General features: G+C 38.8%; 2 protein-coding genes across 2 annotated transcripts; both read left to right on the top strand.

The window, feature by feature from the left end:
* Positions 1-2293: 2293 nt before the first annotated feature.
* On the top strand, positions 2294-6463 carry LOC146732627 (NADPH oxidase 5-like). The gene is made up of 2 exons (XM_085491855.1): positions 2294-2407; positions 6296-6463. Exons 1-2 carry the CDS (start codon positions 2294-2296, stop codon positions 6461-6463), a joined length of 282 nt encoding a protein of 93 aa, XP_085347981.1.
* Positions 6464-8325: 1862 nt separating this feature from the next.
* On the top strand, positions 8326-24832 carry LOC100371394 (NADPH oxidase 5-like). The gene is made up of 11 exons (XM_078010501.2): positions 8326-8689; positions 11230-11420; positions 11739-11939; positions 14232-14413; positions 15028-15219; positions 15409-15541; positions 15739-16214; positions 16636-16710; positions 16921-17130; positions 22430-22696; positions 23620-24832. The coding sequence occupies exons 1-11, from the start codon at positions 8463-8465 to the stop codon at positions 23749-23751; spliced, it is 2286 nt and encodes a 761-aa protein (XP_077866627.2). The 5' UTR covers positions 8326-8462; the 3' UTR covers positions 23752-24832.
* The last annotated feature ends 1128 nt before the right edge of the window (positions 24833-25960 follow it).

The following is a 25960-nucleotide window of genomic DNA, read 5'->3' as shown; positions in this document are numbered from 1 at the left end:
TAGCTGTAACTATCGATCTTTTTTTATACAGTTAAATTAAGTTTTGTCAAGCGAACTTCAGGGATTACTAAACAAGATAACTTTATCGGGACCCTGGACGAAATGTCAAATACGTCGCCATCTTGCTGAATATTGTGTGTGTTATTTCTCATTGCAGTTTGCATCGTGCATCACCGTAATACAGCTCCCATCACGTGACTTTAAGTGTTTTAATAAAATTGTGAATACTCAACCCTTAATGTTCACATCGTTCACGTAATATTTTTGTTCGTATTGGGTTAGAAATTTACAAATCGCTAACGTTTCAGGCGAAAATATTTGCCCAGGCAAGTATAGTTAATGTTGATGAGGTTATATTTGAATAAAAAATGCTCGAAATACTAGCTATGACCGCTTTAAAATGGAAGCGACGGTGCGATTTTTTTCTTTTTTCTTTCAAAGAGAAAGTACATAAAGAAATTCCATCCGAACATTGCGCCACCAGCGGCAGACTCATTCCTTTTTCTTCTTCTTTCGTTTCCAATCAAAAAGGAAAAAGAAAGAAAAGGGCCTAAAATATATAAAATGATGGAAAAATTCACTTTGTTCAATATAGTTTCTTTTCATGTGTTCAAGATGGAAACGAGGTTCACATACTCGGTGCTTTGAGTAGCTTCGAATTCTAAGTGAAATCTCAAACTATGTGTATAGCCCAGCAATATGTATCTAATATCTAGAGCAGAAACTTACAAATCGCGCAAAGTGTCATGCGAAAATATTTACCCATACTTATGCCATTGTTATGTGCTTAATGCAAACACAATGCCCAATCTATAACATGTTACGTAATAGTTAAATGGGTGACTTTTCTATCAGGGGGAAATTCCTTTCTCTCGGGTTCTCCACCCTTGTCAGGGGGGAAACTCGTCTCGTCTCTCTATCTCGTCCCCTTGAGGTACGGGATCGGGAAAGTCACTTTAACTTTACAGTCAAATAAGACGCACACAACGAAATACGTTTCAGCTCTCGTCTTAGTCGATCTTTTGGAGCACTCTATAAGACACAGCGCCCTGGGGAAAAGTCCCCAAGACTCTCACAAGGCTGAACCAAGACTCGCCCAAGACTGGACTGCCTCAAGGCTCGCCCCTGGACTCTCTCTCTCTCAGACTGGACTCGACTGCCCAAGGCTGCGTCTGTCGTGGAGTATTCGCCAAGACCAACTCAAACTCTCTTTATTCATTTTCAAAACTCTAACCAATTACAAAACAGTAAAAGACTCTAGGGCGTAACCTTCAATCATAAAGCCAATCACACTAAGTACTGAATACGTCATATCTTTTGAGTAATCGTTCACTACATTAATAACTACGGATGTCAGAATAGCGACGGTATCTTGTAATTAGTTCCAAACCACTGAGCCAAGTTCCGTCCAAAACTTCAAATAGGCCTACACGATGACAGACATAACACAGCAATTCGCTAATAATCAGTTAATTAAGTTGGTTAACAGATACGCAAAAACAAATTCATGACATTTCCATTACATAATATGTGCAGTATGGTTATGAATTGTATCAGTGTAATTATCTGACCCACAAATCATCGCTGTTCGCTGCGAATACGTTGTTTATGTTCAGGCTGAGCAGCAGGTGGTTTCACAGTGGAAGTAATTAACTGTGGTTGTTATGTTTGAAGCTTATGGGGAGAGTGTGTTGTACATATTGTGTTATTGTTATCATCCTGTTGGACCGTACGGTATTATGAAATATTAACTGTCAGATTTCTCTATGGAGAACAAATTCAATCACGTCAATTGATGCGACAAACACCGGAAGTGACACACTAGCTACAAGTTTCTCTTATACTGGACTGGGTGGCATAGTCGCACAGGTAAAGACGAGATTATAAGTTGATTATGATAACAAATTACGCTATTTAGATGTACATTTCTGGCATGTGGATTTGGTTATATGACGTCGCCTACGATACTAAGGAGATGAATGAAACTAACCCTATGATGTCATGAAGGATAATATCCTATTTGCATCGGCGACAAGTGTCATCGCGATCAGTCGGTAATTCGATGTAATGACGCCATAATCATAGACAGGTCTTGTTAAAGAGTTGCGTGATGATGTGCGCGCGTGTGTGCCAGGTACGTATTGCGAGGTGCGTATTTTTGTGCACTGCGTGTGCTATACATGTGTGTGTATATGGCAGTAGGAGTTGTGTTATGTCGACCTGTACAATTTGTTGAAAATACATCACTTCGATTTGTATTTAACAGTAGTGGCCCTTTTAACTCATTTGTAGTATGGACGAGGACACAAGATGGTTGGTGTGGATCGAAAAGCAATTCACTGACATCGCGGGAGAAGATCGACAAATAGACCTTCAAGAATTCAAAAAATCGTTGAAGGTTAAAAAGGTATATAGTTGTTATCAGTGTTATGTATCAATCTCTTGTTTCAATCCACGAATCCACTGTATTCCATTGACACAACACACTAACTGAATCAGACCTCCAACCCCTTCACACCGGCTGAATCCCATTAACCCAACAGACTGAACGAACCAGACCTACAACCCATTCACATCGGCTATATCCCATCAACCAAACAGACTGAACAAACCAGACCTACAACCAATTCACATCGGCTATATCCCATTAACTCGACACACTAACCGAATCAGACCCCCAACCCCTTCACATCGGCTGAATCCCATTAACCCAACAGACTGAACGAAGCAGACCTACAACCCATTCACATCGGCTATGTCCCATTAACCCAACACACTAACCGAATCAGACCTACAACCCATTCACATCGGCTATATCCCATCAACCCAACAGACTGAACAAACCAGACCTACAACCCATTCACATCGGCTATATCCCATCAACCCAAGAGACTGAAAAAACCCAGACCTACAACCCATTCACATCGGCTGAATCCCATTAACCCAACAGACTGAACGAACCAGACCTACAACCCATTCACATCGGTTATATCCCATTAACCCAACACACTAACCGAATCAGACCTACAACCCATTCACATCGGCTGAATCCCATTAACCCAACAGACTGAACGAACCAGACCTACAATCCATTCACATCGGCTATATCCCATTAACCCAACACACTAACCGAATCAGACCTCCAACCCCTTCACATCGGCTGAATCCCATTAACCCAACAGACTGAATGAACCAGACCTACAACCCATTCACATCGGCTATATCCCATTAACCCAACACACTATCCGAATCAGACCTACAACCCATTCACATTGGCTATATCCCATCAACCCAACAGACTGAACAAACCAGACCTACAACCCATTCATATCGGCTATATCCCATCAACCCAACAGACTGAACAAACTAGATCTACAACCCATTCACATCGGCTGAATCCCATTAACCCAACAGACTGAACGAACCAGACCTACAACCCATTCACATCAGCTGAATCCCATTAACCCAACAGACTGAAAGAACCAGACCTACAACCCATTCACATCGGCTGAATTCCATTAACCCAACAGACTGAACGAACCAGACCTACAACCCATTCACATCGGCTATATCCCATCAACCCAACAGACTGAACAAACCAGACCTACAACCCATTCACATCGGCTATATCCCATCAACTCAACAGACTGAAAAAAACCAGACCTACAACCCATTCACATCGGCTGAATCCCATTAACCCAACAGACTGAACGAACCAGACCTACAACCCATTCACATCGGCTATATCCCATTAACCCAACACACTAACCGAATCAGACCTACAACCCATTAACATCGGCTGAAACCCATTAACCCAACAGACTGAACGAACCAGACCTACAACCCATTCACATCAGCTGAATCCCATTAACCCAACAGACTGAAAGAACCAGACCTACAACCCATTCACATCGGCTGAATTCCATTAACCCAACAGACTGAACGAACCAGACCTACAACCCATTCACATCGGCTATATCCCATCAACCCAACAGACTGAACAAACCAGACCTACAATCCATTCACATCGGCTATATCCCATTAACCCAACACACTAACCGAATCAGACCTCCAACCCCTTCACATCGGCTGAATCCCATTAACCCAACAGACTGAACGAACCAGACCTACAACCCATTCACATCGGCTATATCCAATTAACCCAACACACTAACCGAATCAGACCTACAACCCATTCACATTGGCTATATCCCATCAACCCAACAGACTGAACAAACCAGACCTACAACCCATTCACATCGGCTGTATCCCATTGACACAACACACTAACCGAATCAGACCTACAACCCATTCACATTGGCTATATCCCATCAACCCAACAGACTGAACAAACCAGATCTACAACCATTCACATCGGCTGAATCCCATTAACCCAACAGACTGAACGAAGCAGACCTACAACCCATTCACATCAGCTGAATCGCATTAACCCAACAGACTGAAAGAACCAGACCTACAACCCATTCACATCGGCTGTATCCCATTGACACAACACACTAACCGAATCAGACCTACAACCCATTCACATTGGCTATATCCCATCAACCCAACAGACTGAACAAACCAGACCTACAACCCATTCACATCGGCTATATCCCATCAACCCAACAGACTGAAAAAACAGATCTACAACCATTCACATCGGCTGAATCCCATTAACCCAACAGACTGAACGAACCAGACCTACAACCCATTCACATCAGCTGAATCCCATTAACCCAACAGACTGAAAGAACCAGACCTACAACCCATTCACATCGGCTGAATCCCATTAACCCAACAGACTGAACGAACCAGACCTACAACCCATTCACATTGGCTATATCCCATTAACCCAACAGACTGAACAAACCAGACCTACAACCCATTCACATCGGCTATATCCCATCAACCCAACAGACTGAACAAACCAGACCTACAACCCACTCACATTGGCTGTATCCCATTGACACAACACACTAACCGAATCAGACCTACAACCCATTCACATCGGCTGAATCCCATTAACCCAACAGACTGAACGAACCAGACCTACAACCCATTCACATCAGCTGAATCCCATTAACCCAACAGACTGAACGAACCAGACCTACAACCCATTCACATCGGCTGAATCCCATTAACCCAACAGACTGAACGAACCAGACCTACAACCCATTCACATCGGCTGAATCCCATTAACCCAACAGACTGAACGAACCAGACCTACAACCCATTCACATCGGCTGAATCCCATTAACCCAACAGACTGAACGAACCAGACCTACAACCCATTCACATCGGCTGAATCCCATTAACCCAACAGACTGAACAAACCAGACCTACAACCCATTCACATCGGCTGAATCCCATTAACCCAACAGACTGAACAAACCAGACCTACAACCCATTCACATCGGCTGAATCCCATTAACCCAACAGACTGAACGAACCAGACCTACAACCCATTCACATCGGCTGAATCCCATTAACCCAACAGACTTAACAAACCAGACCTACAACCCATTCACATCGGCTGTTCCATCGTCCCAGTAGACTAAGCGAACCAGACCTACTACCCACTCAAATTCGGCTGTTCCATCGTCCCAGTAAACCAAACGAACCAGACCTACAACCCATTCATATCCGCTGTATCCCATTAACCCAACAGACTGGACGAACTAGACCTACAACCCATTCACATCGGCTATATCCCATCAACCCAACACACTAAACGAACCAGACTTACAACCAACTCACGTCGGCTGTTCCATCGTCCCAGTGGACTAAACGAACCAGACCTACAACCCACCCACAACGGCTGTTCCATCGTCCTAGTAGACCAAACGAACCAGGCCTACTACCCACTCAAATTCGGCTGTTCCATCGTCCCAGTAGACTAAACAAAACAGATCTACAACCCACTCACATCGGCTGTTCCATCGTCCCAGTACACCAAACGAACCAGACCTACAACCCACTCACATCGGCTGTTCCATCGTCCCAGTACACCAAACGAACCAGACCTACAACCTACTCACATCGGCTATATCCCATCAACCCAACACACTAAACGAACCAGACCTACAATCCATTCATACCGGCTATATCCAATCGTCCCAGTACACCAAAATAACCAGACCTACAGCCCGCTCACCCTACTGTATTCTATCAAGCTTGTGTAACAAACGAGCCAGTTCAGACATATAGTCCACTCACCTCGGGTGTTTTCCTTCACGATCGACTCAGTGTAATAAACCTAGTAACTAACGTACTTCCTCTCATTCTATTTCAGTCGTTTTTTGCTGAGAGATTCTTTGCATTATTTGACGCTGATGGCAGTGGCACTATCACGTTAGATGAATTGATGGGTGGGTTACAGTTACTGCTTAAAGGAAGCTCAGCAGATAGACTCAAATTTCTCTTTGATGTATACGATGTTGATGGTAAGTGGTCTTACTAAAACGCAACACGTGCCTTTGCAAAAGAGCGCCTCTATCCACCGATCTTTCCTTGACATTTTGGGAGTTCATTGATTGCTTTGATTAAGTTCCAGATTTGACAACAAGGTGTTCATACTGCATTTACTTCCCAAAGCGAGATACAAATACATTTTATTTATTAAAAGGTCGCGTGACAAATTTCATAAATTCATAAATGTATTTATCTATTGACTACCATAAAGGGGCGCGCCAGTACCATATTGTAGCATAATAGGCACGTCAATACCATTATGTATATTAATGGGCACGCCAGTAAAAAAATGTTTTTATAAATCACACACATCTGGACGCATGTCATGGCAGCGCTATGTTTTATTCACGTGAACCCACACTATCGAAATTTACGTTTATAATCGACAAACTAATGCCAATTTGCTCCACAAGATCCAGCACTAAATGTCAAACAAGTATTGTCCCTCGCAGTTTAAGCCGCGACTTCCTTCGTTTTTAAAAAAAATAAAATAGCGCCGCCAGAGGCAACTAGTTTTCCCCTCGACAGTTTCCGCTAATACATATTTATACACAATTGTACAATTACATAATTTCAGTCACCTCTACAACTATTTAAAATATGCACCAGTAATCCTGTGTTACCTGCCCATTATTATCTGACTCTTTGCTTCCCATGACCTTCTCCTTCAACCACAAAGCTGCAATTAAGTTTAAGCCGTAACAAATCGGGATACATAAATGTCACATATGCATGCACATAATACACCCATACAATATATCACATTGTAAGAATAGCATACCACTGCTTTAGGGCGCACCCCGTTGATAATCCACAATTGTGTATTCACCGTGGAATTATAACGTGTAGTAATCACTGGTAGCGACGTGACCCTGGACCGATGATTGGAAAATGGGAATGCGGCGACGCGAGAAAATATTCTGTAATAAAAAAAAAAATAAAAACATACAAAGTATGTATAAATAAAACTATAAAAGTACAATATGTAAAACTAAACGCAATTTAAAAAGTGAATTGTGAGCGCTGTTAAAAGGTTCAATAGTTCACTAGGCAGGTATTCACGCGAGGTAATAACACAAGTCTTGACGTGCACGCTAAGCCCCTAAACTACCTTAATGGATTGAATAGAGGGAAACTTTCTAATGTCCACAACATACAATTTACTCTGTCCATTTTAGTACTCGCTGTCGGCATTGCCTTACATTGAATAGTCACAGACAGTTTAGAATGGCAAAGCGCCATAGGGGGCGCTTAACCTTCACCCCGCCAACAATACCATTGTACAACTAATTTCTTCCTTTTAGGCTATTGTCTAAAACTATATCTATTGTTTGCTGATATTTTAAATATGTTTATTTCGATAATGAAAAACTGATTGTATGTGTTGTCATACATACGTATACAATATGATTATGTCATATCCCTAATAAGGGGCAACTTATTAATATATGGGTGGGCCCTAAGTTGGGTGGACCATGGGTGGACACTTCACAAAGTATTAGTGTTAAAGTACAATAGCCACATTGCGTGATAACAATGCATCACCCCATTCACTAATAAATAACCCGGCGCTTTAGGCTTCTTACATGATTTGTTGACATTCTATTTACTTATTTATATTATTATCATTATTAGTATTAAAAAACAAACAAAGATAACTCTTATGTCACCTGACAGTTCTATTATCATCATCGATATGTCACGTGATGGATTTTTTACATCATGCTGATATGAACCGACTTCACGAGAAAAACATTTTAGCAATGTCCTTTGTTGCCCGAGTGGGTATTAAACTATATAGTTACAGATGACTGCATCTCACACGTCACGTCACGACTGGTCGGCAGTAAACATACAGCCCACCTATGTTTCAATCACAGAGCCGTGCGCACGTTACTTGTCTCTCAGTACCTATACTGATCGTGTAAGTTTGCTTTTCTACATTATAACGTGAGGTTCTGTACATTTCTTTTTCCCCCCGAACCAACATGGCTACCTGTACAGGTAGTGGGCAAATAGACAAGGAGGAGCTTTACACGGTTCTGAAATCGTGCATGGAAGAGAGTGCTCTGCAGTTAAGTGAAGACAACCTGCAAATGTTAACAACGGCATTGTTTGAATCAGCTGACACCGATGGTAGCGGTACGATAAGTTTTGAAGAGTTGAAAGTGGAATTGGAAAAGAACCCCGAAGTCATGGAAAATTTGACAATCAGGTTCGTTACTATCATAATATCCTCCATGAATGCGTGTGATTGTGTACAGGTGGGTGTAGCCTTGACATTATACTCGTATTTCGACTGTATAGTCAATTCACAGTGGTACATTGTAGCCTGCTTAAATAAAATAAGAGTTAGTGTACGATAGGCGCACCATATACGTTTATTTCTTTAAACGCAATTAATTTAGTGTTATGTAGTTAAGTTAAGTTTATTCGACGACTCAACAAAACGGGAGCGTCGCATTCATTTGTAGTTGATGGTATGCCTTGCATACCCTATTTAATGGAAATATTTTTATTAGTTTTCTCTACCGTACCAAAAACATTTTTTTTAGCGAAAATAATCAAATTTATGATAGGAAATAAACTGTACAATCGTTTGATGATTGTACGTGACATATCCGAAAGAACTATAATTTCAATTCTAAGTCATACAATGTTTCGGATAAAAATCATGACGCGTCGTTATGCTCTCGGTGTTGGTGTTAATCTGCCTTCGAAAAGGCTGCACAAAATATATTAAGACTAAAGATAAAAAAAACGCCAGCGCTCCTCGTCGCATTTATATAAACAAGCAAAGCAATCTATGAGGACTTGTGACAGAACCCACGTAAAACACAACGCGATGCTTCGACTGGATTGCTCTCATCTCAGTTTATGAAAAGGGCGAACTTCCTGCCGCTGGGATACTTGTTTAGAAGTGATATGACCGCTAATGGGTTCCGATAATAGTCTCGAAAGAATTCGATATTCAGCGCCTCCAACTGCAAAACGGTCTCTTAAAAAAGTAAAACGTCTTTTAGTATAAATAAACTGCCCCCTAAAGAAATGTATAACAATTGTTTTCAAAATGATTTTTTTTTTATTTTCGATCTGGAGGTACCTAAAGCAGCCTTTGATTGTACAATCACCGTGACCATACGCACGCAGAACGCTGTTCCATTCGCCCACGGTCCGTTGCATTTAGAATGAATATGCTTGTGTTTCACTGGCATCGTATGATTTTATCTACAAATGTTATTGTTTTATTATTGTGGTGTTCACGCTACGGCTCCATAAATTTTCAGAACCCCTAAACCAGATCACCCCAAATAAGTCCCCATGCGTTTACACAACACTAGGTAGTTAAACCCGCGAAGCGAAAACTAACTTAGTTTGGTGCACTGTGATTTCCGTTATCTGACCTAATTGAGAACATGCGCGGTTTATTTTTATTTTTAACTTTTACCCGTCAGTGCGCTGTATATTAGCAGTAGCAAGTTTCGTACAAATATGTCTTGCACATACGCACATCTTACCCGATGTACACTTCAAATCATCACAATTTATTAGGAGATTATTGTTATATTTACCCTATTTATCATTAATGATAGCTTCTAAAAAAGAGTGCATGTGATAATATTCTATGTGGAAACTCAACAATTTGTCAGTGAAAAATGTCAGGTGTTTGTGCCCCTTCATAATACTTAGCAACAAATGAATTAATACTCATAAGTTGGCGACAATGAATGACCCTGTACTGTTTAGAGCACACACTACTCACTATACATTACCCGAAAACAGAATTACGGAGGATTAATTGTACATTTGTATATTAACTTTCAACTACCAAAACTTTTACTAAGTTGAGTCTATAATTAGTTTTTGGTGCGCCATGCAATATAAATATATTCAGATTACTACAAAGAGCAGGTGAAATTAATCAAATAAGTGGCGCAGGGCGCGCTTTTTGGCATACAATTATGCGTTTTTGCCAAGAAAGACCCAAATATTGCTAAAATGGTCGGAAATCTTAAGAATGGGGTAAAAATGATCGACTCGGTCGTGGCAATGGTGAAACAACAGCGGTGTATACCTATGTACTTCGACTTTGGGAGAGCCCTGGGTGACAATCTATTAAATTCGTGTGTTTCATATTTTATTAAACGCTAATTCTATTTAATTTGAGGAATAAAGTCAATAACATACTATTTCATTTGGTAACAAAGCCTGTTCACGTGACAGCTCATATGGAATGATATGCCAGGTGTAAAGCTAAAGTGACTTATTAGTAGTTAAGTGGTAAAAGGTGAAAGTGCATGGCCAAATAAAATTGTAAACCATGCGTGACGTAATTCGAGTTATCACTTTCATAAATCACTTTATTTGAACCCACACGGTACGATGTGCTTGTTTACTCGACTTTATACACGTACCATGAAGGAAGTTTAAAAATAATATATATACAGCCCGAACTATCAGCGTCCTTGTTTTGTATTGACAGAGGGCGCTGTCGATTCAAACTGTTCATAAGAGGCGATGATCACTTCGCCTGTATCGCGATATCGCGACAAAGCGTAGATCCTTGGGGTGTGTGACAAGTGAATACTTCAGTTAAGCAATTATTCACGTTTGAATGCAGCCCGAAAAAACAAACAAACGAACAAACAAACAGTGTATTTTACATGCGTTGTACGCGTCGAATGAAACTCATCTGGATTTGTTGCATATATACGTCTTAACGTACAATCTTTTTGTTTTTGTTTTTTGATATAGTGCTGCTAGTTGGTTGAAACCACCGGATAGGAAGAGATCAGGTCGGATCATTCCACGTTATCTCACATGGAGGTATATTCACAACAATCTAAAAAAAGTAGTTTTCCTTATCGTATATTTTCTGCTCAATATTGGTTTAGCATTTGATGGTGGCTGGAGATATAGACAGGAAAGCTGGTACATTATTGTAGGTGGGTGGATTACGTCATTCATTATTGTAGGAATGTAATTACGTCATGTATATTATGGTATACGAGTATCATTACGTCATATGTAATATGCTATATGATTATCATTACGTCATATTTAATATGCAAATATGAATATTGTTATATGGCACGTGATAACATACTGTACATAATGTATCATGTATCATAATGTATCATGTATCATATGTATCATTACGTCATTTACATTATTCATTATTATAACAACTACGTCATGCAGGTATATTGTCGTTGTGGTATGAGTAATACATGGGTAAATTTATAATTGTCTTTATATTTTAGCAAGAGCATGCGGTCAGTGTCTAAATTTTAACTGTGCCTTCATACTGATTTTAATGTTGCGGCAATGTTTGACGTTTTTGAGAGCGACCAGGCTAGCGCATTATCTGCCCCTTGACCAAAGTATCACTCTACACAAGATGGTTGGATTTGTGATCGCATTCTGTACTTTGGTCCACACAGTTGCACATATTGGCAATATAAGTAAGTCTACAATGTTTTTCGAATATATATTTTATTATTTTGTTTTTCAAAATACTTTGGGTTTATTCCTTAACTTGATAGTATTATTAATAGTCACCTCTACTTAGAAGTGCACTTATTAAACACATATCAACTGGCCATGAGTGTGATAGCATACATCTATTCCCCGATGGGTTTTAAGTCGCCTATTTACAGAGATCATAGGCATGAACAAGTTAATCTTACAATATTTAAAATGTTATCTATATGTTTTATACATGTAACTCATCAAACCAGTAGTCAACACAGTGCAATTCATAATAACAACAGTTGCCCATGTTCCTTATTCGAGCGTATACATGCAATATTGATTGAATTTACGATTGGTACTTCTCATAAGAATGCCAAATTTGATGTAGTAGTTTTGCAATGGAGTCAAAAGTCAGTAGTCGTCGCGTCACGTATGCGCAAAAACGGCTACTTTTGCTGTTGCCCAGACCAACGAGCACAAACTGATACGTTGATAAGTCTTAACTAAGTAATTTCTTAATTGAAAGGTATCAAAGGAGTCATTGACCTTAATTAGTGCATGCAGTGCTAAGGTCAAAACTTAAACACTTGGATGTTTATCTACACAAATGTCGCACATGTATCAAAGCCATGTATTTATAAGATATTTAACAGTGATCTTTATCCTATGATGGATGTCAATTCTCTGTCTGTCAAAATAAGAAAACGTGGAATTGCGTCGTTTTCGATATGCGTATTCATGGCCATCAATTATAAACAAAGATGTCTGCACATATGCATTTGGAGAGGAGTAAATCTGGGTGAGGTGAAGGCAGGGTAGCTTTAAAAGCCGTGAAAGAGTAGCTCTGACAAAGATGAATGCAGAGTAGCTCCTGGAGAGGTTAAAACAGTAGCTCTGAGAGAGGTGAAGGCAGAGTAGTTTTGAGAGATGTAGACGGAGTAGCTTTGGGAGAGGTGAAGACAGAGTAGCTTTGGGAGCGGAGATGGCCGAGTAGCTTTGAGAGAGGTGAAGACAGATTAGCTTTAAGAGAGGTGGAGGTAGAGTAGCTTTGGGAGAGGTGAAGACAGAGTAGCTTTAGGAGAGGTGATGACAGAGTAGCTTTGGGAGAGGTGAAGACAGAGTAGCTTTGGGAGAGGTGAAGACAGATTAGCTTTGATAGAAGTGTAAACAGATTAGCTTTGGGAGAGGTGAAGGCAGAGTAGCTTCGAGAGAGGTGAAATAAGAGTAGCTTTGAGAGAGGTGAAGACACAGTAGCTTTGAGAGAAGTGAAGGCAGAGTAGGTTTGAGAGAGGTGAAGACAGAGTAGCTTTGAGAGAGGTGAAGACAGAGTAGATTTGAGAGAGGTGAAGACAGAGTAGCTTTGAGAGAAGTGAAGACAGAGTAGCTTTGAGAGAGGTGAAGACAGAGTAGCTTTAGGAGAAGTGAAGGTAGATTAGCTCCAGGAGAGGTTGAAACAGTAGCTCTGAGAGAGGTGAGGGCAGAGTAGTTTTGGGAGAGGTGAAGGCAGAGTAGTTTTGAAAGCGGAGATGGCCGAGTAGCTTTGAGAGAGGTGAAGGCAGAGTAGTTTTGAGAGAGGTGAAGACAGAGTAGCTTTGGGAGAGGTGAAGACAGAGTTGCTTTGGGAGAGGTGAAGGCAGAGTAGTTTTGAGAGAGGTGGAGGCAGAATAGCTTTGAGAGAGGTGAAGACAGAGTAGCTTTGGGAGCGGAGATGGCCGAGTAGCTTTGGGAGAAGTGAAGGCAGAGTAGTTTTGGGAGAGGTGAAGATAGAGTAGCTTTGGGAGCCGAGATGGCAGAGTAGCTTTGGGAGTGGTGAAGGCAGAGTAGCTTTGAGAGAGGTGAAGGCAGAGTAGCTTTGAGAGAGGTGAAGACAGAGTAGCTTTGAGAGAGGTGAAGGACGAGTAGCTTTGGGAGAGATAGAGGCAGAGTAGTTGTGAGAGAGGTGAAGACAGAGTAGCTTTGAGAGAGGTGAAGGAAGAGTAGCTTTGGGAGAGATAGAGGCAGAGTAGTTGTGAGAGAGGTGAAGGCAGAGTAGCTTTGAGAGAGGTGAAGGCAGAGTAGCCTTTGGAGTGGAGCAGTCAGGGAAGCAGCATAGCTCTTAGAGCATAGACAACTCTATAATTTTATGAAATATGCTACGCTCTTCATTCAAATACTGATGTATAGACCTCATGAGATGTCTACCACATCCGGAAGCAAATGACATGTGCATTAGGGTTATCAGATATCAAAACAGTTTAAATATGTATTTTTAAACGCATCATAACTTTCCTCTTTGTTTGTAGTTGCCTATCATGATTTGCTTGGCCTCAAAATCTGGGAATGTTTATTCACTACTAAAGCAATGGTAGGCAGTGTCGACTGGCATTATGGCACAGCGTATATCACTGGTTGGATATTAGACTTAATACTTATCATTATGGTGGTGTGTTCAATGCCATTTGTTAGACGAAGTGGATATTTTCAGGTACGTGTAAACACAATGTAACACGAATCAGTAATAGTTTAGCATAAGTTGTATAATCGTTGAGCATTTGACTTCAATGACTTTGAATTAATTTTCCTAATCAATGTATACTATTTTGCAGCAACAGTCAGTATTAAAAATAATATAAAAAAATACATATTTGAGGATTTCTTTTTTACATTATGCTGTTCTCTTAACATACAGGAGAAACAATGTTTGCTTTTGTATAGTTACGTACTTCTCTCGTATAAATTAACTGAATACATTTACAGTGAATGCAAAACTTGAAATTGCCATTAAATAGCCTGGCTTATGCATTTAGTTGACTGTGATGGAAGTCAAATTTCTGAATTTCGAAATTAAAATTATATATGGTATGTTTTGTATGTGAAGAGTTAAAAACTCGCCAATCCATTTAGTGAATACAGTTTGTTGAAGAAATGTTGATTATTTGCTTAGCGCTTTTAACCTGTAATCGTTATTTACTGCTGATTTTATCTGACATCTTTATTCTCTTATTCAAATTCCATGTTTTATTTACCCTGAATCAGCATGAATTTGTCAACAATCATCATTGCTGTTACATATATAATATATATAATTATTGGTTTTAGGTGTTCTATTGGACTCATTTGTTATACATCTGGTTCTGGGCATTTTTATTGGTTCATGGTCCAAGGTTCTGGAAATGGTTCATAGCACCAGGTGCAATATTCCTTATTGAAAAAATAGCACGGTCGAAACTTGTGAAGACAGCACGATATGGGAAGACGTACATTGATGAAGTGAACTTGTTACCTTCAGGCGTGAGTATGATGATTCAAACTTTCCACACTCAGACAGAGTTTTACAGTACGAACTGAACTTGCTTTTGCCCAGCATGAATTATGTTTACTTGCTAATTTCAGGCGTGATCATAATACCTTAAAATTCATATTACTGATTACATCAGGGATTCGTGCAACTTTTCATTCACTATTACTTTTATGTTTCAGGTGACGCACCTGGTTATTACCCGACCTACCAATTTTCACTATCGACCTGGTGACTACATCTACATACAGATCCCGGCCATTGCTAAATACGAGTGGCATCCATTTACAATCAGTAGTCCACCAGAACAAGAAGGTAAGTCCCCTCACTTGAAAATACTCGACTCTAGATCAGTCATACATATAAACATACATATCTATATTAATGAATAAATATACCGTATGTGTTATCTAGCAATGGTACCTCAATAGAGATTGCAGAATATCAAAACATTATGGTTGAATCGGTGTACAAAAACAGCAACATATTTGATTTGTTTTTTTTTGCACTAGGAACGTTGTGGGTGCATGTTAGATCAGCAGGTCAGTGGACGAACAGACTCTATAAATATTTCGAAGAACGGAAACGTGAGCAAAAAAGGTTACATGCAGCGAATAGGGATGAGCCAGGTGAAGTGAATATTGCAATGGACATTGAGGAAGAGATTCAAAATGGTACGTTAACCAGTGAGAACGTAGCACTTCCAGTTGATAACCCGGATGATAACCAAGTTACGACGGACAGTAATATTGCAATGACGCCCTTATCCAATGGTGCAACAGTGTGCGCTGAACCAACAAATATAACAGAGTCTATTGATACACCAGAAAATAAGGAAACTGCTATAATGGCGGAAATATCACCAGCATCATCGCCAAATCCAAATGAAGACCAACCACAGTTAATAGGATTTCGACGAATGCCATCTTCACACGTTTATGTTGAGAGAGGTACTTTGTACAACGCTGAAGATACAACGGATTGTGACGTAAGTTATCACGTGACATTGCACGTGACATAAAAAAATAACATACCCAACCGTAAATTTGTTAACGAAGTCGAATAGGGAACTTTACAAGTTACAAACTCATGATATACATGAAGTGATGTCAGATGTTTCAAAAGGAGTGAGCACATCCTGCGCCACATGTGGTACCTACCATATGTCCTACTGAGTTATAAAATTATATGGTTTCTGTTTGACACATAATGGTCACGTGACAATGATGTCACCTGAGATATAACAGTGTTATTTGATCACAAGCGCACGACCAAATCAAAATCTGAATGTTATGACGAGTGATTCTCTATAACACCTTTGGTTTAATACTTAGTTTAGACAAAAGAAAAAAATCCCTATAAACCATTTACCATAATCATGGCTGAATCATTTATTTTATCATCTTTAGTCATCTACGAGGAAACGAAAAAAGTCACGTAAAGAAAGTATTGCGTTATCCAGCACATTGGATCGGCATGTAAGAGTAAGTGCACTCATCCGTTGCTATATATTAATATTGAGATATTTGCCTCGAAAAACTCAACTGTAATATTTAAATACATATTACAAAACATCCGAGCTAGAAATATCAACACACAATACAGTGTCTTAGTAACTTGAGTTGATCACTTTAACCCAAATACAACAGAATGGATCAGTTTTATATGAAATAAATCATTTTGTTTCCTGTTAGATCTATGTTGATGGTCCCTACGGTACACCAACGAGGCAGATATTTCAAGCGGAACACGCAGTGCTGATTGGTGCAGGCATTGGAGTGACACCGTTTGCGTCAATATTACAGAGTGTTATGTATCAATATAAAAAGAACAAACAGACATGCCCAAACTGTAGCCATTCCTGGATGACGGATATTCCAGCTGACACTATGAGGCTTCAAAAGGTAACTACGATATTAAAATCTCATCGATCGAGTGTTTATATGCAAATGTATACCCGGCGGCTCTCTCGAAAGCGAGAGTCACGCGACTTGTTATTTACCTTCAACAGTGTTATATTCTATCCCGTTGTCTCGTTTACTGCCCTTTGATCAATGCAATGAATGGATGCGATGAAGGGATGGAATAAAACACATTTCAGGGAAAGAAACAAGTCACATGACTGCTCGCTTCCAATTACTTGTCGGCGGTCATATACATGTATGGTATATTTATAGTCGAGTTGCTCTGTTCTTTGCATTTTGGATAAAATTCACAATTTGTGACAAATACTAAATCGGTTTGTTTTTATTATCTGAGACTTTATAAACTCATTTAGATTAAAACGAACCTGCCTTGAAACTTTAAAATAAAAAAATAATAAACATAATTACTGAATAAAACACCCTAAAACTAAAATTAAATACAGGAAAAAAAATAGCGCAAGTGGAATTTTTTTCTCCGAACATATATATGTTACTGTGATTATAAATATCTATGAAAAGTGCGTATTTTGGGGTTTTTGTTTTCCGTTGACGTTGTAGAAATAATCCTGAAGGCAACTGATTTTGGCAAGAAAATTCAGGAATATATAATAATCTGCTATATTCTCTATATTTTTGTTCTTCATTTGTTTTGAATTATATGAATAAAATTATTAAAGTATGTAGCCTGTCCAACAACTCGTGAACACCACCATTTAAGAGTAAATGTCTGTTAGGATCAAACAATGGTGGCAGGTGTCGAAAAATCGATTTGGCTCATATTTTGCACAGTGGTAGAACTTGGTCCACAACCCCTCAAAATAGATTTCTTTTAGATCAAAACTGTTTGTTGCCATGGTAACAGACAAACACAATTTTCTGGCCATTTTCCCCAATTTTTGCATCTCAAAAACACGGAAATCAGCATAATTCACGGAATTGTCACTGCCACAACTTTGAACTTATCGTCAAAACAATACAAAATCTGAATAGACCAATATTTTGGCTTTTTGAACAGTGTTTTGGAAGTTTGAAAGAAATAGACTTCAGTTTTTGGGCAGCCTGAAAACAATGCAATGGGTCGAGCTTCTAAAAAATGTAATTTTTTTGCCCAACTTTGTAATGCTATAAGTGTCGCTCTGGTATTTTTTCACGTGAAATTTGCACCATGCATGGATAATTGAAATATCTTTCAAATAATATCTTGCACAATTTGGTAACTTGTTTTGTTATTACGTGGACGTCCCAAGAAGTAGGTAATCTTTTGCGTTTGGCCAAAATTGTGGATGTAAGCCAACTTCAAAGTACTCTACATGACAACGTAAAATAGAATTCACGCTCAACTTCCCTCCAAATGTAGATCTATGCATGACTTATCAAATACATGCTTGTAGAGTTTCGGGTCGTAATGTTTAGTCACGTGGTTGTCCCTGAAAGTAGGCCATTTTTTGTACTAGGCGACATTTTGGAATTTTAGCCATGTTCAAAGTATTATACTGGACAAAGTAAAACAGAACGTTAATTCAACTTCTGGTCAAATGTAGCTCTATTTATTGCCTATCGAATAAATGCTTGTAGAGTTTTAGGTCTAATGTTTAGTCACGTGGTTGTCCCTGAAACTAGGCCATTTTTTTCACTAGGCTAAATTTTGGAATTTTAGCCATGTTCAAAGTATTATACTGGACAAAGTAAAACAGAACGTTAACTCAACTTCTAGTCAAATGTAGATCTACGATTGCCTATTAAATTAATGCTTGTAGAGTTTCGGGTCGTAATATTTAGTCCCATGGTTGTCTCTGAAAGTAGGCCATTTTTGCAGTAGGCGAAATTTTTGAATTATAGCCATGTTCAAAGTACTCTACGGGACAAAATGAAATAGAACGTTAACTCAACTTCTATTCAAATGTGAATCTACGATTGCCTATTAAATTAATGCTTGTAGAGTTTCGGGTCGTAATATTTTGTCACGTGGTTGTCCCTGAAAGTAGGCCATTTTTTGCAGTAGGCGAAATTTCGGAATTTTAGCCATATTCAAAGTATTATACTGGACAAAGTAAAACAGAACGTTAACTCAACTTTTAGTCAAATGTAGATCTTTGTATTGCCTATCAAACAAATGCTTGTAGAGTTTTGGGTCGTAATATATAGTCCCATGGTTGTCTCTGAAAGTAGGCCATATTTTTGCACTAGGCGAAAATTTGGAGTTTTAGCCATCTTCAAAGTACTCTACAGGACAAAGTGAAATAGAATTCTAACTCAACTTCTAGTCAGTTGTAGATCTATGTATTGCCTATTAAATGCATGATTGTTGAGTTTTGGATCGTAATGTTTAGTCACGTGACAATGCTGGGTGTTATCACAACACACTCATACTTCAAGCAGCTAGGCATATCAACGAAACGGCAGGAGTCACAATCAGACGAGTGGACTATTGCGACCCACAAAGGGAAAGGGTCATGGCAAACAGGCAGCAACAGTGAAGTCCCACATCAAGACCTGGATCAATGAGGGCCACAGTGTTGAGACGGCCGAGGAATTTAAGATTGCCGTAGAGTCTTGTGGTGGAATCCCAGGAGTTAAATTCTTTCTGTGTGAAGTGGGTGCAGGTGTTGCAGCGACATCCATAAAACTGTATGGAATCACCAAACTCAATAACTTTGAGTTTAGTGATGCAAGTCTACATGTCTGGCGAGCATACAACATCGGGGAAAGGAATCTTGTGCCTTGGATGCGATTGCCTGCCATAGAACCACCGCTGCTGAAAATTGTCAGTCAGCCGTCAAATCCTGGTTCTGCATTTCAACCCATCAAGTCCAGGCAGATGAAGGTGCAAGAGTCAGATTCTGATGAAGATGCGACAAGTCATGAAACTGTGCAACCCAGCCTTGACAGCATTTTCCCTTGTCCAGAAGAGAGCTGCGTCAAGGTTTATCAAACATGCAAAGGTCTGGAAGCTCGTGTAGCTGTCGGAAAGCAAGGCAAAGTTGAAGTACGCAGAAAAGCTTGCGCAAGGCCCGTGAGAAGTGCCACATGTAGAGCCATTCTTAAATAGAACAACACCTTGCCCATAGCAAGGATTGGCACTGTGCAGTCCGAAGAAGGCTGTCAGGTTTAGCCACAAGCAAAATGAGTACCTTGATAAGCGGTTTCGGCTTGGACAAGCTACTGGACGAAAGTCAGACCCGATTACTGTGTCCAAAGTGATGGGACATGCGCGTGATGCACAAGGCCAACGGCTATTCCAGGTGTGGGACTTTTTGACTGGCCAGCAAGTCTCTAGCTATTTCTCCTGACTGGCAGCTAAACGCCGTAAAGCTTCAGAAGATTCTGAGGAGGAGGAGCAACAGGACACTGCTGTAATCGAATCTTCTAATAGTCGCATACAGGAGGAAATCATCACCAACGTCCAACTATGTCACCCTGTCCTGTACGATACATTCAACCTTTGTGACTTGGCAAAGAGGAGATGTCAATGTCCAATGTATATTATATGGGTACTACAATGACTGATAAAGCACTTACAGTGTTATCCTAAAGTTTAGTTAAGCGCCGACTCTGTTATAAGTGTAAATATCAATTTGTAATAAATAAACTAAGATATTGTTTTAAATTCGGCTATGTTCTATAATGCATATCAAAAGAAACACTAACACGAGAACAAAAGTTTCTAACATTCAGTTGATACACAATGTCTAAATATGGCCTACTTTCAGAGACTTCCGGGACTAAACGTCACTTCCTAAAACTCTACGAGCATTTACTTGATAGGCAACACATAGATGACTGCCTTAAGAAGTTGAGTTCGAATCCTGATTTGTCAGGTACAGCATACTTTGAACATGGCTAAAATTCACAATTTTCGTCGAGCACAAAAAGTGACCTGCTTTCAGGGACAACAATGTGAATAAATGTCATGACCCGAAACTCTACAATCATTTATTCAGTAAAAAAAACACAAAGATGTACATTTGATCAGAAGTTGAATCAGAATTCTTCTTCATTTCGTCACGTAGCGTACTTTGAAAATTCACAATGCAAAAAGTGGCCTACTTTCAGGGACAACCACGTGACTTAACGTTATGACCCGAAACTCTACAAGCAGTTATTTAACCATAGAATACATAAATGTACATTTGACCAGAAGTTGAATTAGAATTATTGTTCACTTCGTCACATTGCGTACGTTGAACAAAGTTAAAATTCAAAATTTTCGTCAAATGCCAAAATTGGCCTACTTTCAGGGACAACCAAGTGACTGAACGTCATGACCCCAAACTCTACAAGCATTTATTTGATATACAAAACATAGATGTACATTTGACCGAAAGTTGAATTAGAATTATTGTTCACTTCGTCACGAAGTGTACGATGAACAGCGCTAAAATTCACAATTTTCGTCAAATGCAAAAAATGGCCTAATTTCAGGGACAACCACGTGACCGAACGTCATGACCCAAAGCTCTGCAAACATTCATTTGATAGACAATACATAGATTCACCTTTGATATTAAGTTGAATTAGAAAAATAATATTTTACTTCGTCATGTAGCGTACTTCAAACATGGCTAAAGTTCACAATTTTCTCCAAACACAAAAAGTGGCCTATTTTAAGGGACAGTCACGTGACAACCGAACGAGTTACCATATTTTGAAAAATAATATTTGAAAGATATTTCAATTATCTATGCATGGTGGAAATTTCAAGTGATAAAAATACCAGAGCGACACTTATAGCATTACAAAGTTGGGCAAAAAATTACATTTTTTAGAAGCTCGAAACATTGCATTGTTTTCAGGCTGCCCAAAAACTGAAGTCTATTTCTTTCAAACTTCCAAAACAATGTTCAAAAAGCCAAAATGTTGGATTATTCAGATCTTGTTTTGTTTTGACGATAAGTTCAAAGCTGTGGCAGTAACAATTCCGTGAATTATGCTGATTTCCGTGTTTTTGAGATGCAAAAAATGGGGAAAATGGCCAGAAAGTTTTATTTGCCCGTTACCATGGCAACAAGGAGTTTTGATTTAAAAGAAAGCTATTTTGAGGGGTTGACCAAGTACTATCACTGTGCAAAATATGAGCCAAATCCATTTTTGACCCCTGCCACCATTGTTTGATCCTTACAGACATTTGCTCGTAATATAATTTTGCTTGTTCAAAATACTGTATTTCTCCATCAAACGAAAGAATTTCATTATGTTTTTATTGTAGAGTTACAACTACTTAATTAACACTTGGCTCATTTAGTTAATACCTCTTTCAATACTATTGTGTTTATTTAAGGTTGACTTTATCTGGATAAATCGAGACCAGAAGTGTTTTGAGTGGTTTGTCAGCTTGTTGACGCAGCTAGAGTTGGAGCAAGCAGAGGAAGGCTCATTTGACAGATTTCTCGAGCTGCACATGTTTATGACAGCAGCCCTTGGCAAAACAGATATGAAAGGAATCGGACTACAGATGGCGCTAGACTTGTTACACAAAAAGTCGAACCGCGATTTAATCACAGGTCTGAAGACGAGGACGCAACCAGGAAGGCCAGAATGGAATAAGGTATGTACTCAAATATAGTATGAACCAATGCATTATAAGATGAGAGTTATCCAAAAATAATCAACATTGTTATTGTCGTTGTAATATTATTGCATGTATAAACATATATAATTTGTCGTTTACATTTAAAAAGGGGATTGTATTCTTACATGCTCTTTACTTCATCTAATGTTATTTTATTTATTATCAGCAACACTAATATGTATGCAATAATATATAAATTAGTTAAACGGTTGTGATCAGATTGGAATTACAAACATACAGTTAAAGCGGGAGGGTCGTCACCTGGCATACGCGGGCATTAAGTCCCAAGTGACGATAATAACACACGCTAAAAAGCAAAGGCTCATGGGTAGACGCTTGTTTGTAAACAATGACACGCTTTGGCAATCTGAAGCATGCGCAGGTGACGACTCCCCCGCTTTAAATAATTGATTACACAAAATAAACGATTTACCATTTCGAAAATACGCAAATAACATCTCATAAATTGTATGTAGATTGTGACAAAGTGGCAACATTGCTGTCCATATAACAATATCAATTTAAGATAAAAGTATTAAAACCCTATTAAAGTTCCTCGTGTGATGGCGCTGTACGCATTAAATTAACGTGTCCCATAATTGTAAGCCTAATTTCCATTATTATGGCCACAGTGTTATGATCACTTCCCTGCAATGAATCGCAAGCATTTGAAGAATGTTACATGCAAGTGTTAATAAACAAATGACAGAACATTCTGACAGACCACTCTGAACTAGATATAGTTCAATTAGAATTTGCCACTGATTCATTACTGATAATAACCTCATCAACTCCACTATCCAGCTAGAATTACTTTTTATACATAGATAAACTGTGATTATCGCACTTGTAATATGCTTTAGATATACATACTAAAATATGCTCAACTTATATTGCAGCTATTTTCAAAGATTGCAGAAGAAAGACGTGGAAAAGTCAAGATATTTTTTTGTGGTTCACCTGCTTTGGGTAAAACTATAAAATCACACTGTGAAAAATTTAATTTTAAATTTTCAAAGGAAAGTTTTTGAAAACCGCCATGATTCGATCGATGGAAATTATATTTGTACGTGTATTGACGTCATTTAAATATGGCGTGTATACCCAGAATGCACTTTGTACACTCACTTGTTTTGATTCATTTATACATTGGGGCTGGCGGTTTTAAAACCAACACATTTGTATATGCTACTTTCGTGTTAATTCAAATACTCATTTATTCACATTGAAAAATAACATCGTCACGTGTCAGTGCGAATATAACATAACCACATTTCAGTGAAATATCACATCGCTGAACGTGAGTATAGCACATAACCACACGTCGGTGACAATATCACATCGCAACATGTAATTGAGGATAACGCATTCGAATCAGATATTTGGAAAGTGGTTGTACTTTATAACTATACATCTCTGTATTTGCGTTGATCAGTGTAAAACTGTATTATTTGATTCCAAAACCATGATATTGTAGTACTTGTATATAACGTTTAATATATTTCATATATTGACCATATAAGACCGATCTAAGTGCTTGCTACAGCGGCGGACGTTCCGCTAACACATTTCTTTGTGTCACATAATGGAATCACAGACAAAATCACTGGCGAGCAAATAAGACAATAAGTACTTTATAGTTTTCAGTATTTTGTTTACTTTTAAATATTTAATTACACTTTTGTATTTTTTCAAAATGGTATATGTGAAAACTGTAATTTGTAGTTTACAAATCAAATCAAAATGAAGTGGCGTAATGCTTTGTATTCCAAGATCAGATCTGATAAACCACTGCAACAGCAACGCTGTTACGTCACTCTATTACGTTATACTGAACTATATTGGTAACAAGTTAATAACAATGCAGTATTTATGTTGATATTTCTTTTTTGTTTTACTAAAATACTATGTCCAAGCATATCACTTAATGTAAGAATGTTATAATTGACAACTATTATGTAGCAGTATTATTACATAATTTTAATATTCAGTTATTATTTACTATATACCTCATAGATGACCTATTTTCCCAAACACGTTTATGTATATATTTAATATAGTTTTTATTATGATTATTTCTTTTCCTAATAAATAACCATGATATATTCAGAATCTGTTATCCATCGATCCAAAAATAGAGATATCAACAAAAATCGCGTGTCAGAGAAGGCGTGACCCTTGTCTCTAATAATCTCTATGTTTACACTTGTTTGAGCAAGAAGGAACAATACTTGTAATCTGCTTACCAGAAATCAGTCCCACTTCGTATGGTACTTTGTGTGCATATTTCCCAGAGTCGAAATTGTCTGAGATGACCATTGTTAAGGCCAAATGTCCTCTAAAGCTGTCAACCGAATTGGACCATTCCATCAATTTTCAGTGTTTACAAGCTCTTTAAAAGTCATCCACCTTTGTTGCATTGTCCAATGGATTATATCTGAAGTAGATGTCATTAGACCTGATTTCTTTGAGTCTGTTTTCAACAAATACTGACAGCACTTTCTTAGATTTTATCTAGCTAAATACACACTGAGAGTCTGGCCATATAATCCGCTTTGTGACTGATAGTTGGAGTTTTCACAAAGTTTAGACTTCGTACGCCAATCTGGGGGCCAAGACGAGACTTTGAAAACACCAACTTCACCTTACACGAGTCTTCAGTAACACTACGTAAGTAAACAGTTGCTGCATACGCTCGCGCCAATGAATCACAGAAGGCAATAAGCTGGTAACTAAATTCTTTACAGGATACGGTTTACAAGTTATTGCTTGCAGTACTTCTCTCTTGGCTGAAACACAAGAATATTTGTCCATGTTAAGTACATTATTTCTTAAGGAGTCTTTAATAGTATCTCAGGATATGCCTACAACTGTGATTACCTTTATCGGCACAATTATGTTGAGGAATGTGGTCCAAGAATTTGTGCGAGTTCGATGCCCAGAAGCAGAGATTCATAGATGCAGTATTAGACATGGCTTTTTAATCATTATAAAGGTTGAGGGCTTCTTCGAGAGATTGGCATCCAGTAAATACGTTATCCACATATATATTATTTACTAACTTCAATGCATTAAAATGATGTGTTATACTAGTATCAGGGGGGAATTCTTTTCGCTGGGGTTCTCCACACGTGTCAGGGGGGAATCTCGTCTCGTCTCTATATCTCGTCCCCTTGAGGTGCGGGATAGGGAAAGTCACTTGAGCTTTACAGTCAAATAAGACACACACAACAAAATACG

The sequence above is a fragment of the Saccoglossus kowalevskii genome, chromosome 17, assembly GCF_978046115.1.
Source record: "Saccoglossus kowalevskii chromosome 17, keSacKowa6.1, whole genome shotgun sequence".
NCBI classification, from domain to species: Eukaryota; Metazoa; Hemichordata; class Enteropneusta; family Harrimaniidae; genus Saccoglossus; species Saccoglossus kowalevskii.
The sequence above is the reverse complement of the archived record's forward strand: the minus strand, read 5'-3'. Positions and strand labels throughout refer to the sequence as shown.

Excerpts from the sequence above, each read along its gene's own strand:
- LOC100371394 (XM_078010501.2), top strand. The coding sequence starts at position 8,463 with ATGGCTACCTGTACAGGTAGTGGGCAAATAGACAAGGAGGAGCTTTAC. Across the intron at positions 11,421-11,738 it reads AAGCTGGTACATTATTGTAG|CAAGAGCATGCGGTCAGTGT; the intron begins GTGGGTGGATTA and ends TTTATATTTTAG. Across the intron at positions 16,711-16,920 it reads CATTGGATCGGCATGTAAGA|ATCTATGTTGATGGTCCCTA; the intron begins GTAAGTGCACTC and ends GTTTCCTGTTAG.
- LOC146732627 (XM_085491855.1), top strand. The coding sequence starts at position 2,294 with ATGGACGAGGACACAAGATGGTTGGTGTGGATCGAAAAGCAATTCACT. Across the intron at positions 2,408-6,295 it reads AATCGTTGAAGGTTAAAAAG|TCGTTTTTTGCTGAGAGATT; the intron begins GTATATAGTTGT and ends ATTCTATTTCAG.